The following is a 12,736-nucleotide window of genomic DNA, read 5'->3' as shown; positions in this document are numbered from 1 at the left end:
TTGGCCCCGCCGCGCCGCCGTAGCGGGTTGCCTCAGGGGCGCGGCGGCCGCGGGTGTTGGCGATGTCGTTCCGCGACCTCCGCAGTGAGCGCGGCCGGGGCGGCGGGGCCGGGCCGGGAYACCCCCTCCTGCTCCTCCCGGGGCCCCCCTGCTCCGCTCGGCCCCGCACGGAGCTGCCAGCGGGCGGTGCCGCGGGGGCTGCGGGGCTGAGYCCGCCGGACCCTGCCGGGGAGGGGTCCCCGCTATCGGGGGTGGCGCAGCCCTGCACGGGGGGATCCCCCAGCTCGTAGGGGACCCAGTCTAATGTTGTGTTTGCAGGGAGAGGCTGTGTCAGCCTTGTTTCAGCCCAGTGAATCTCGTTAAAAACTCCTGGTTTCACTTTAGCGTGTTTTCTATTGGAGTGGTACGATTTATGTTAATTATTTAGGTTTTGGTTTTTTTGAATAGTGCTTTGCACAGGGTATATCTTATGGTAACTAAGCAGCACCCTATGAGAGRTGGTATTCTGGCAAAACCCTTGCTGGATATATTAGAAGGAATCCCTGCTCYTCCTCATTTTTCAGATTTTACTGAGATGATGAGGGCGCTGGGGTATCCGCGACTCATATCCATGGAGAATTTCCACACCCCAAATTTCATGCTTGTGKCGGAAGTGCTGCTGTGGCTGGTGAAAAGGTTGGTGAGGAGGCCAAAAAATTTTGGGGCCGATGCTTGGACACGGGGCATATGCTTGAAGCTGATGGTTTGGTGTGAAATTGGGGAACTCAGGGATATTTAGTCATTCTTTGAGCCTTGGTCTTCTAAATACCAGATGGAAATGTGGTAGTTTGCAGGTTTTTAGTTTAATTCTGCAGCCTGGWGTAGAAAACACTGACAGTGTTGGCAGAGGTTACACCCTGACTTGAGCACACTCATTCAAAAGTAGCTTCTGTCTCTTGCACATATTCTCTGAATTCCACAGCCATCCTTCCCRTGTCTGACCCTGTACCCAAACAGGGTGATCTTCACCAAAATACATCCAGTTTTGCCTTTTTGCTACAGCTGTTGGTTCAGCCTGGTATTGTGATGCATTCACATCGTGTTTAAAAGAAATAAAATGATTTGGTTTTAATCTGCAACTCTTGCAGCTTTACACCCACTGAACCGATTGTTACACTTTGGTTACATATTTCTGGATCTTCAAGTGTTATTTGAGTTACATGTTATCTTCTCTCTCCCTGTTAAGTGCAAAATTTAGGTTTTTTTAAGCTTAGAAGGTAGAATATTACAATTGAAAACAAAACTGTTTACCTGATTGCTATTTTTTGGCCTGGATTCATAATTAGTATCCATTAAGTTTAATTACCAAGCCATCAGAAATTTGCTGAATACTCTTGCAGTGGTAATGAGTAGGGATGTACTAACAAGCATTCAAAATTAGTTGGATTAAGTTGCCTAAATAGTTTTAAATCTTTAATGTGCTGCTGTTACACTGAGAGTCCAAATTACTGAATTTTTCCTTTCTTCTTCCCTGCTTCCTGTGGACTGGGCACTTCTAGAAGTTTCTGCATCTCACTCATGTTTTTTTTAAGCATTTCACAGATTTCAATTTTTTTTTTTTTTGCAAGTTTGCATTACTTGTGAAAGGAGTCTATTTGAGATGTTCTCTGGGTATGAACCTGTGCAGTGTGTCAKGTTTGACAGCTCCTGCAGTTTGTACAAACCCACTGTGTGCAGTGCAGGGTCTGGATGCCCCAGTCTGCAGTGGGAGCTGCATGTTTATTTTCCAGTCTTGTTCATGCTTGTTTTGTTTTGCCTCATGTATGAACCAACCCCTTTAATATTGCCAGAATCTTGTTGTGATCTCCACGTGTTGTTTGCACAGGTATGAACCTCAGAGTGACATTCCTGGGGATGTGGAGACAGAGCAGGACCGTGTTTTCTTCATTAAGGCCGTGGCTCAGTTCATGGTGAGTCTGCCCACAAGCTATGCTTGGGCTGAAATTCTGAAAATCTGAAATCCCATGTCAGCTTTAGTGCTTTCCATCTTAACCCCACAGAGTTTCCCTGCAAGGGGTGGCTGAGTTTGTGTTGCATTCTTGTGCTGCTTTGTCCCTGGAAGTGCCCAAGGCCAGGCTGGATGGGGCTTGGAGCAACTTGGAGTAGTGGAAGATGCTCCTGCCCATGGCAGGGGATGAGCTTTAATGTCCCTTCCCAAACCACTCCATGATTCTGTGATCCTGTGTCTTGTGCTGGTGGAAATTTGAAGAGGCCAGGGCATGCTGCTACTGACATCCTGTATTTCTCTCTGGGGATCTAAATAYGATATTGGAATCTAAATTGAGATCTAAATACAAGATTGGGATCTAAAAAAATATTCATCCTTATCCCTTCTKATTTATAATAAGGTGACAGTAGAAGAAACTGCTGTAGATAGGAAATGTTTTTAAGCCTTTGGAATTGTTTTAGAAGAGATCCCATCATGGCTATTGCTAACTTGGGATGTGTGGTTCTTTTATGTGCATGAATAATTACAACTCCTGATGTTTTCATTATGATATAAATCATATATTGGTATATGTTGTATGGGATTTCCCATTGATCAAGGCATGTGTTAGATCACATTTTTTATGCATGCAAATGTTTGGATTGGGCCATCAATTTCTTTAGCCTTTTGGAATTAAATAACATTGCCTTCATAGAATTCATGTCATTTTGAAGTGCTGTGAGCCTTTGCAGTTATCACACACCTAGATAATGAAAATTACTGGGGCTGCAGGATCTGGAAGTGATGGAAGTCTTCATGCTAATACCAAAGATTAATTACAATAATCTTTTTATAAATTTAAAAATATATTAAAATTGTATTTTACCCATACTTCCCTTGTCATTTGTGAATAATGTGCACCATAAATTCTCTTAATTCTTAATTTTGCCCTGTTCAGAGCATTGAACCTTCCTGTACATATTAGAATGTACTTTTGAGCCGTGGAGCATCGTAATATGGAGTCAACACATTTATTTTGTTTGGAAGGGTTTCTCCCCTCCAAATCAAGCTCAAGTATGGAAGCAGAAATAATGTAGTGCTTTTCAATAACTGATTCCATGTCAGAAATCCCAACGGTTTTGGAGAATTACATAATATAATTCAGAAAATGAAATGAATGGAAATTACTTTAATCATACTGTACTTAGTCTCAGTTAATATTACAGGTTAATGTGGGGATTATTGTAGGTTTTCAGCATTTTCAGGATGAGAAAAGCTTGTAGACATTTTCTTAATAATTCATTGTCCATGGAATCCACAATTATCTTCTCCAGGAGTTAATGGCTTTATGCATCCATAGGCAGATGGGAGATTTGATGGAGACAGAACTGTCTCAGGAGAGAATGTCAGGACAGATCCATCATTAGGAAATATTGCTGGAGCTTTGCTCTGCTTTGCTGAACAAGTAGTAAAGAGGTGTTAATTTGCCACACAAATTAGGTACTGCTCTGTGTTCCTGGCAGTTTAAGAACTTAGCAAATGTCTCCTTTCCAGACCCAAAAGTTCTGAAGTGTCTGGAAGGTTGCCTTAGGTGGGTTTTTAATCATTTGGCACCCTAGAGCTGCCCTAATTGGATCCAATACCTGGCTCCTGCTTGAGCCCACTCAGATCCAAATTTGGAGTGCAGCAAAAAGCCTCTGATGAGTTCATCTCATAGAGATCCATTCATGAAAACAAACTCAGCAACTCAGGGCACAAAATCTCTTGGAGGATTCAGACATCACAGTCAAATATGGGCTTCATATTAATAAAGCAGATTGCAAAKTCAAGCAAATTTTCTAGCTGTTGATGCCATTCTTGCTGCATATTTATATTATTTTCTGTTGCATTTTAACTGTCTGATCTTCAGAATAAGTAGAGGTRGGTTTTAATTGTTCTTTAAAATTAGAATTGTTATAAAATGAWGTAACAAGTCAAATAGGTGACCATCTCAAATGTGAAATGCTGGAGGTGACTTTCCAAACCAGAAGTTGTCTTTTTGACTCAGCAGTGCCATTGTGCCGTTCTGAAAAAAAAATGTACTTGTCTGTGTATTTTTTTCTCTTTTTAAGTAGCCTTTGAATGAAAGCCCATTTTTTTTCCTCTTACTAGACATTGATTTTACTGTCCTGAGGGTGAATGGAGYTGAAATTGGAACTTCTGTCTCTAACACCATCCTTCATAATTCTGTGCATCAGTCCTCTTTGGATAGGGGATGTTTAACAGAGTCTGGCAATTTAATGACCACTTCTCCTAAAATGGAATGCTTGCTGTTTTTACAATTAATTTTTTAGATTTCTCCTGCTGAAAGGGGAGGGAGGTGAACATATCTGGCTTTTCACTTGATTCATTTGAGGTAGTTCTGATAACAACATTTCAAAAGCAATCAGGGTTTTTTTTGTACTGAGTCTCGTATTCCCCCAGCTCCGGGTGCACAACATCAGGAATCTGTTCTGGGAGTTCRGGTTTCAATTTTCAGGAATCACAGAAGATCCTGAGTTGGAACCTGGAGCTTTGGCAGCCTTGGGGCCATGCCCATTCCCTGGGGAGCCTGTTCAGTGCCCCTCCACCCTCTGGSGGAACARCCTTTCCCTGATAYCCAGCCTGACCCTCCCCTGACACAGCTCCAGCCATTCCCTTGGATCCTGTCACTGGAAATAGATACAGAGTCATTCTCTGCTGGACTGAGATTTTGGGATGGGAGAGGCAAAAGGAAAAATTTTTTTGGAAATTAAAATCTGGTTTTAAAGTCACAGAGTCTGACAAAATACACCTGAATAAACATGGCCCACATCCGTTTACTTTGTTTCTTTTGAAAAGCTAGAGGTAAATCCATGGTTTGGGATGTCATCCTCTCTCTCTTTAGTTTCACAGGCAAGTAAACTTTGCACCAAATATTGTCATATTTGAGTCTCTTACCCAGCTTGAAGATCCTGCTCTGCCAGAGCSCAAGGGGAGTGGGAATTCCTTCCAGGAACACTGTAAACCCAAAGCTGTTTAATACCCTCAGTCACTCATGGACAGATTCTGTCTGCCACAGCATTCCCAAAGGAGAAACATTTCAGCACAGGTTTCATCTTAAAAATACATTGAAAATAAGATGTTAGGTTTTGTGTTTAATGTGTCATTTTAAAGCTTAATTTTTGTATCCATAGCTAGTGATCAAGATGGTTTTTTTGCTTCCTTGTTTAGTTATGCGATCAGGAAGACTCCCTCAAAGTTTAATCTGGAATTCGGGGTTGGCTCCTTYGGGCTATTCATTTCTAATACAAACTTCTCAGAAATTTCAGGAACATTTGTGTCCTTTCTGTGACAGATGGTTGTTTTCCCCCTTTATTATTTTGAAGTACAATGGGATAATATTAAATTTTTAGTATTTTTTTTTCCTTACTGCTCTGTCTGTACCTTTCAGAGATGAGAGACAAGGGAATAAAATCACTAATATCATAGCAAGGGGAAATTTGAGAGAAACAATAAAACATTTGGAAGGTGCTGCTGGAAGAGAAGACAGTTAAATTACAATAATTGATCTTATTCTTGCAACTCATTAAAGGTGAAATTTACCTCTCTGCAGCATCATCACAAGACCTGGGCAGCACTTACTTTCCATTTAAACTTAATTTGAATTTAAGTGGTGCACAGGGTTTATTCGGAGAAGAAATGATAGGTTGAGGGTTTTTCTGCAGATGTTCTGACATGCACAAAGTGCACAGGTTTCAGAAAAATTTCTTCTAGAAATACCAGTGTTRTGATGAGGCAAACTGGGTGTCCAAACAGGAGGATTTATTCTGTACYGCAGAGACTGGTGCCCCCAAAAAGGGCTTTGGAGTGAAGATAAGTGAGGATTTTGTCCTTTGGGACTGCTGAATTCATTCTTTCTTTTCAAAGGCTACCAAGGCTCACATCAAGCTCAACACCAAGAGGCTGTAYCAGGCAGATGGGTATGCTGTGAAGGAGCTGCTCAAGGTCACCTCTGTGCTCTACGGGGCCATGAACACCCAGGGAGGGGAGCGTGCAGAGCTCACAGAGGAAGACAGCAGCAAGTTCAAGTTTGATCTGGGCTCAAAAGTAAGAAAAACTTGTGTTCGCTTAGGGAAAACTCATCTAGCTGAAATTTAAATGGAGAATGTTCTTGCAAGGTAGTAGGTGGGGTTTTAACTCATTTCATGAGTGAGTTTTTGTGATTCTCTGATTTTAATCTCTGAATTCTCAACCAGAAGTGTAATACAAGGCAACAGTGGCACAAAATTGGTTCTCTTTGTATTGAAATGCTGTTGAAATCATAGAARTATTGGAGTAGGCTGGAATAAAGATTATTTTCTACCTGTTAAACTTTTGCATCAGGAGGAGCTTGCGAAATACTGACTGAAAGTTGATTTTTAGCCCATTTGCACTGAAGGAAATGGAAATCTTCATGCGACCCTAACAGATATCAAAACTGTTCAAGCCCTTAAAATAAAAGCCATCTCTAGATACTTTAAAAGCACCTTCTCTAAATATATTTTTTTTAAAAGGGTAACCCTGCACTTTGTTAAATAAGAGGAATTTCTGTTCCTACTTCTGTGGAAGGTGTCCCTGCCTGTGGCAGGGGGTGGGACTGCATGGGCATTAGGGTCTCTTGCAACACAAATCATTCCACAATTTTCTGTTCCTATGATTCTTGAGAAAAAATGGTAGATCCACAGATGATTCTCCTCTGTGTAAATCTGGTGTGTCTCTCTGAAGAAATGGTAAAAAAACACTTGAAGATGATTAATGCTCATTAGTGATTACTGAGATTTGTGGTTTTTTTTCTTGGTCTAAAGTGTTCAGGTTTTCACTCAGCAACCTTTATCTCAACCATGCCTCACCTGGTCTGTTTTCAMAGCCAAGAGACAAGTTCATTCTGCTTCCAAGGCACAGCTTATAGTAGAGCTTTGAYCTCCTGTGCAGTTTTGCTGTCAAAATGGGAAATGTCATAGATTTTCTTTGTGATATTGGAGATTCTGCTGCTACTCAGTGCTGTTGCTGTGTTCCCAGATTGCTGACCTGAAGGCAGCTAGACAGCTTGCTTCTGAAATCACCTCCAAAGGAGCAGTCCTTTATGACTTACTTGGCAAAGAAGTGGAACTGAGGGTAAGTACACACTGGAGAGCATGGAAAAACCTGTGTTCACTGTGTGCCCCAAAGAAAAAAGGGAAAAAGCCTCAATTCTTCTTAATGGCTGCATCTTACATGAATATTCTGTGAGTTTGAAGGAATGGTTCTGACACTTTGCATTTCCTTCCCACTGCTRTTCATGCCTGGCTTATAGAGAGCCTGAGAGAACAGCTTGGCATTTTCTCTTCAGCAGGAAACTGAAATACTCTCTGTGAGACTGTTAGGAAATACATGTGCAGGCTGCAGTGGTGGGGATGGATATATTGTAAGAGATAAATGATGAATGCTGTTGTTTTTCCAAGAGCAAGACTCATTATCTCTGAGGCAAAAGCTGGAGGCATCACAGCCTGCAGGGTACATGGAGCAGCTTAGCTGGAGAAGTGAAGAAGTAAAATCAAAAGCTGTTGTATGAAGTCCATGACACACTGCCAGGCAGTCTTGCTGTTATTTTCTCCAGTGCCTTTATCTGCTGGTGGTTCTTCATTTTGTGAAAAGAGACTTTAAGGGAGGGAGACCCTGCATGACGTTGGAAATGTTCAGATTTGCAGTGTCTGAGCTGTAGGGAGTGCACCCTTAAGAGCTGTAAACAATGAACCTCAACAATTCATGCTCCCAGCTCCTTGYTTGATGGAGTACAAGTGTTTCAAAGGCTTCCACTGGGAACACTGCCTTTCCTGCTGGATTCATCCATCAGGGTGGTGTGCAGGGCATTATTATTTCAAAAGACAGAGGGATGTGATAATCCAGTTTAATTCAACATGCACAAATGTCACAGAACTGTTAATCACTTTGCTTAATTTCTTGGCTTTGAAGGAGTTTTCACACAGCTGCTATGTGATGTGTTAATATTTCCTTTAATGGARCATTGAAGCCTTTTGTGTGTACAGCATCCCTGTAACTCAGCTAAAAGTCAAATATAGATCAGTTAAGGCATTTTTAAAAGTACTCAGGCATCGGTTTGGAATTTGGTGGKGTTTAATCTCTTGAAATCAAGGCTTTTAGGATGCTGACTTTAGAACTGGGCTCTGGAAAAAAGGCCAGGCACAAGTGGAGAGTGCTGAAAGCATGAGCTGAAAAATGAAGAGATGAGAAAGTGCTTCAGTGCAGCCACTTCTCACTGGGGCCATAAAGAGCTCTGGAGTGGGAGCCTATTTAAAGGTACAATTTCTAAAAGATGGGATTTCTTAAAGAGAGAAGAGAGCACATGTCCTTGTGGCTGAGTGCACAAGAGGAGGCCAGCTAATCCTGTCCAGACTGTGGTTTGCAAAAAGGTTTGGCAGATGGAACTTGTTGTCTTGAAGAAATGCTGTTCTCGGCAAGGTGACCTTCTGTGTCATCAGCTCTGAATGTAGRTGACAATGACAGCACGGGAGGCTTCCAGAGAGCAGCAGAAGAGACTTTTGAGCTCTGTTCCTTATGATTTGGGGCCGGTTCCAAGGTTCTGCAGGGATTTGTTAAACCTGAAGGACCCAGTTTTGGCTGGTGTGTTAAATGTCAAGTTTGGTCCATGAGCATGTGACGAACTTGAGGCTTGAGCRTGTAGCAAAGCAAACAGATTTCAGGTTAAAAGTCAGGAGGCTGCAGGAACCAGTTTTGCAGTGGAATTTGTAATTTTTAATTATTAGCCCCTAACTCTGCCTTTCACTTAAGAGTATGAATTTTTCCCATCACATGAGAGGCTTAAAGGCAAGTGCTGTTTTTTCCCATCACTGTTGAGTCTGGGGTCACACGTAGCCAGCACTGAGGGCAGTAAGGAATTGCCCTTCCTCATCTGCCATATSTTCCCTGGATCCTTCACAGGGTGCTAAGGTGCTCAGGAGACCTCAGGAATGGCATCCTCTGCCTGCCCTTCCCACCCCATTCCAGATGGAGAAGAATTGCAGCTCATTCTGGCTTTGTGTTGGGAAGCAGAGCTTTGCTGGTAGATACCAAATTAGTTGCCATTAATTCAAGCTTATTTTTATTACTTTTTAATGTGCAGATTATTGATTTCCATTCATTATTTCCTTTTGACACTGCCTGGGTAATTAATGCTCACACTGAGTGGCAGTGCCATAGGGTTTGTTCTTTTGAAGGGCAGGGGAGCAGTGTGGTTTCGTTTTTTATTCCATTTGATCTCCTGAAATCTGTTGCATGTGCAAAAATGCATCAACAGTTATCATCATGTTTAAAGGAATTTGAAAACATGAAAGTTTTATGTTCCCTGAACCTCTTTTTTCTTTCTTTTTCCRATCCATTCATTTCCAAATATTTAAAGGAAGGTTATTCCTACCTAAGCTTAAACAGATTGATGATAAATCTTACTTCTATCCTAAGTGAAGATGGCTTCATTTTCCAGGAACTGTAAAGGAAATGCCAGCATTTGGCACTAATGTGTTGACTAGATCTGTTTTCATAGTCTGAGCAGCTTTTGGGGAAAGATCRTTGGGGAAAAGTGAAGTAAAACTCAGTATTTCATTTGGAAATGTTGACTCTAATTTGCTCCACAACCTTTACCTTCTCTGTTAGAGTATTTTTGCACATAATTTGTATAGAAACTGTGTAGAAAAGCTTCATACATTAAATAAATTTCATTGCTCCAAGTCATGAAGCACYTCTTTAAAAAATAAATTACTTCCTGAATGAAAACAAATTTCAGCTAGAGAAGAATTTAGGGAATGGTTCCATTACATTCATTGGAGATGGATTAAGCTGTAAATGTATGTGCATATTTTATGGGGAAGAGTCAGAGTCTGATTTCTTGGAAATGTGGTTCTGTGCCTTTCTGAAGCCTTCGCAAATGCATGATTCCCTGACTGAATATACAGTTATTCTGTAATTCTAAACTGCTTCCAGGGTTAATCTATAATGTAAAAAAAGAATATTTAATTAACAACAGAGGAAGAAGCAAAACCTACAGGGTTTGCTGAATTCAGACTATTGTGYTGTTGWGTTATGTGGGAGAAAAAAAMCCAAACAAACCCCAAAGCTGTATTGTCAGATGAAATCRCAAATGTMATTACTGAATTCCATGGATATGTTGTTTCTAGCCCAGCTGTGGATGAGCACAGGTTATTGGTGTCCTTTGGCATTGCTGGAGACAGAACTTTTATTTTAAGGCACATTGAATCCCTACATTTAGAAGGTAATTTGCAGTTTCCAGTTTTGCTGGTCCAAGTCTTGGAGCACAGAAATTGCAAATTTCTGTGGRATTTGTAGAGTTTAGTGGAACTGATGAATGGGTTTGGTACCACACAGTGAGGTCCCTAAATGAAAAGCCAATTCCATGCATGGAGAAATACATCTTCATCTTAATTCTTTCCTTTCCTGGCAGGGGCACCTTCTCTGCCTTTCATTGCTATGGAAGTTTAATTTTCAGAATATTTACAGTTCTTTTGGAAGAATAACCAGGTGTGTTGAGTTCTGCTTTTCTTTTTTGTGTGGAGAAGGTGGGGGTTGATTTAGTTTTGAGGTGGGGATGAGAGATTTTGTTTGGATTTCTTTCTGTGTCTTCCTACACGGTTCTAAATAGATGGAGAAAATAAGAAGTTGAAAATACCAGTCTGTGATTAAGGCTGTCAAACCCCAAATCAAGAATACAAGAGAATTGATGTCAGCACTCAGGCAAAATGCAGCACTTCTTCCCTGTGCATTCCCTTTCCTCGGATCATGGGGAAAAGATGTTGGGAAAGCCAGTGGTGCTCTGTGTCCTAAAAATATGGCAAGGAGGGGAAATGGCCAGATTCACCTTTGGAGGAAGGGAAGGCTGATGAGCTGATCCAATCAGTCTTCAGCTCACAGTAAAACAGCAGTGAGACTTTCAAGTTGGTGTGCTTAGTTGAGGAAGGGTTCTCTTGAATTATCTGACACTGGAAATCCAAAAGGAGAAAATTCCTGGCTGTTTAAGACTCTGAGTGCCTCCTACTCTGCTTCTACCAGAGGTCCTGTGGCCACATTAGCAGGAAGCTGCCCTGCTTAGACTTGCTGAATTATTGGACCCAAGAAGATAATGAAGCAAAAAAAATTCTAGAAGAAAACTSTGCTGGAGGCAGGCAGAAGGATTTCTGACCTTCTCAGGCTTGTTTTCATTGTATTTACCTCTAAATTAGATGGAAGCCCTGTAAAACTGAAGAAAAATGAAAATAATCTATTTTTTTAAAGGTTTTTAGCTTGTGCTGAAGATGGACAATGCACTGGGTCTGTTTTCTTATGCTCCTCTTGGCACTTAGCCCGTCTGTAACCTTGAACAAACTGTTTATTCCTTGTATTCCTTCCTGTAAATAAAGGAATTGTGACTTTGGTAGATTAAAGCTTTTAACAGCCACATGAAGTGTTTGCCACTTGGTGGAGGATGAATTTTGGAGTGAGTACAGGGCACTGCTCCCTGTTACTGTTATGTATGCCCACTGCTCCAGCTTGTTCCCAGCCGATGGAAGTCACCAAGAATCTCATTACCAACTTCAGCTGGACAGGCTGGAATTAAACTCTTCAGAGCTAAAGGCATTCAGACCCAGGCAGTGTCAATTCCAGCACAAAGCCTTGCCACAAAGGACATTTCACTTGGATCTTTTATTCCCAACTTTTATATYAAAGAGCCCCTCCTCCTCCCTCCACTGCTGCTCGAGGGGAGAGGGAGATGTGATTTCAGACATGGCTGCATCGTTCTCTGCTCTTTGGAACTTAACTGCAAAAAAATCATTTTATTGGGAATGTTGGAAGCATTTTTCCGTCTGCCAAATGTTACTTCTGGATACCAGACTCTGCCTGGGGGAGGCTGATAAATGAATTTCTCTCATTTCCTGGTCTGTGGTTACAAAATTGCCACACGTAGGATTTCTAGTGGAACTTTGTAACTTGAAATTGTCAGAACTCTGGGGAATTACTTGGTTTGCTTCAGTTTTTTCRAACAGTCCTGCTTCTAACCCAAACCTGACCTATCATTTTTGAGGACAGGGCTTATTGCAAAGTGGGAAACCAGAATTAACCCTTGCAGCTGTGATCGGAAGTTGAATCAATACTGGCCTGTATATTAGATTGTTTTAACCATAACTGCAGTTGTGTGCATGCATTTTAAGTAAGAAATTATTCTATATGACCTTCCCAAGAGTATTTAGCTTAAAGATACGACATCAGCTGTAAAGTGGTGGGTGATACTTTTCTCCTGCATTTTGGGAACCAGTTACATCCTGTGGAAGGTGTCCCAGCTTCAACTCCATGGCAGGGAGCTGGAATGAGATGAGCTTTACAGTCCTTTCCAACCCTGCTCTTTTTTCCTTTAAAAGTGAGAGTGAAGAGGTCACTGCTGTGTGCATCAGCCTTACAAATCCTGAAAACCAAGATTTCACTTGTGGTCAAAACCTCAGAAAAAGAATCATGGGATGGTTTGGGTTGRAAGGACCTTAAAGATCATCCYGTTCCACCCCTGCCATGGGCAGGGAAACCTTTCAGTGTCCCAGGRTGCTCCAATCCAGMCTGGCCTTGGACACTTCCAGGGATGGGGCAGCCACAGAAAGACCAGTGTGTTAGAAAAAAAGCTCTAATTTCTGTTCCTAACCACAAAAAAAGGTGTTTAGAAACCTGTGCTAGACCTTGAGCACATCAGTACGTGTTATT

At 41.5% G+C, this 12,736-nt stretch overlaps 1 protein-coding gene across 5 annotated transcripts in view; it reads left to right on the top strand.

Annotated features, from left to right (window-relative positions):
• Positions 1-26: 26 nt before the first annotated feature.
• CLUAP1 (clusterin associated protein 1) overlaps positions 27-12,736 on the top strand; it is a 57,013-nt gene continuing 44,303 nt past the window's right edge. For 2 of the 5 annotated variants that reach the window (XM_057372423.1, XM_057372420.1), the window contains exons 1-5: positions 27-84; positions 564-675; positions 1,865-1,949; positions 5,894-6,073; positions 7,025-7,120. In XM_057372423.1, coding sequence (XP_057228406.1) covers positions 63-84; positions 564-675; positions 1,865-1,949; positions 5,894-6,073; positions 7,025-7,120 — 495 coding nt within the window. In that variant the 5' untranslated portion in view covers positions 27-62. The other 3 variants (XM_057372421.1, XM_057372418.1, XM_057372419.1) reach the window with 3 other exon arrangements.

Source organism: Malurus melanocephalus, unplaced genomic scaffold (assembly GCF_030028575.1).
Source record: "Malurus melanocephalus ecotype Western Australia unplaced genomic scaffold, MMel_1.1 scaffold_170, whole genome shotgun sequence".
Taxonomy (NCBI): domain Eukaryota; kingdom Metazoa; phylum Chordata; class Aves; order Passeriformes; family Maluridae; genus Malurus; species Malurus melanocephalus.
The sequence above is the reverse complement of the archived record's forward strand: the minus strand, read 5'-3'. Positions and strand labels throughout refer to the sequence as shown.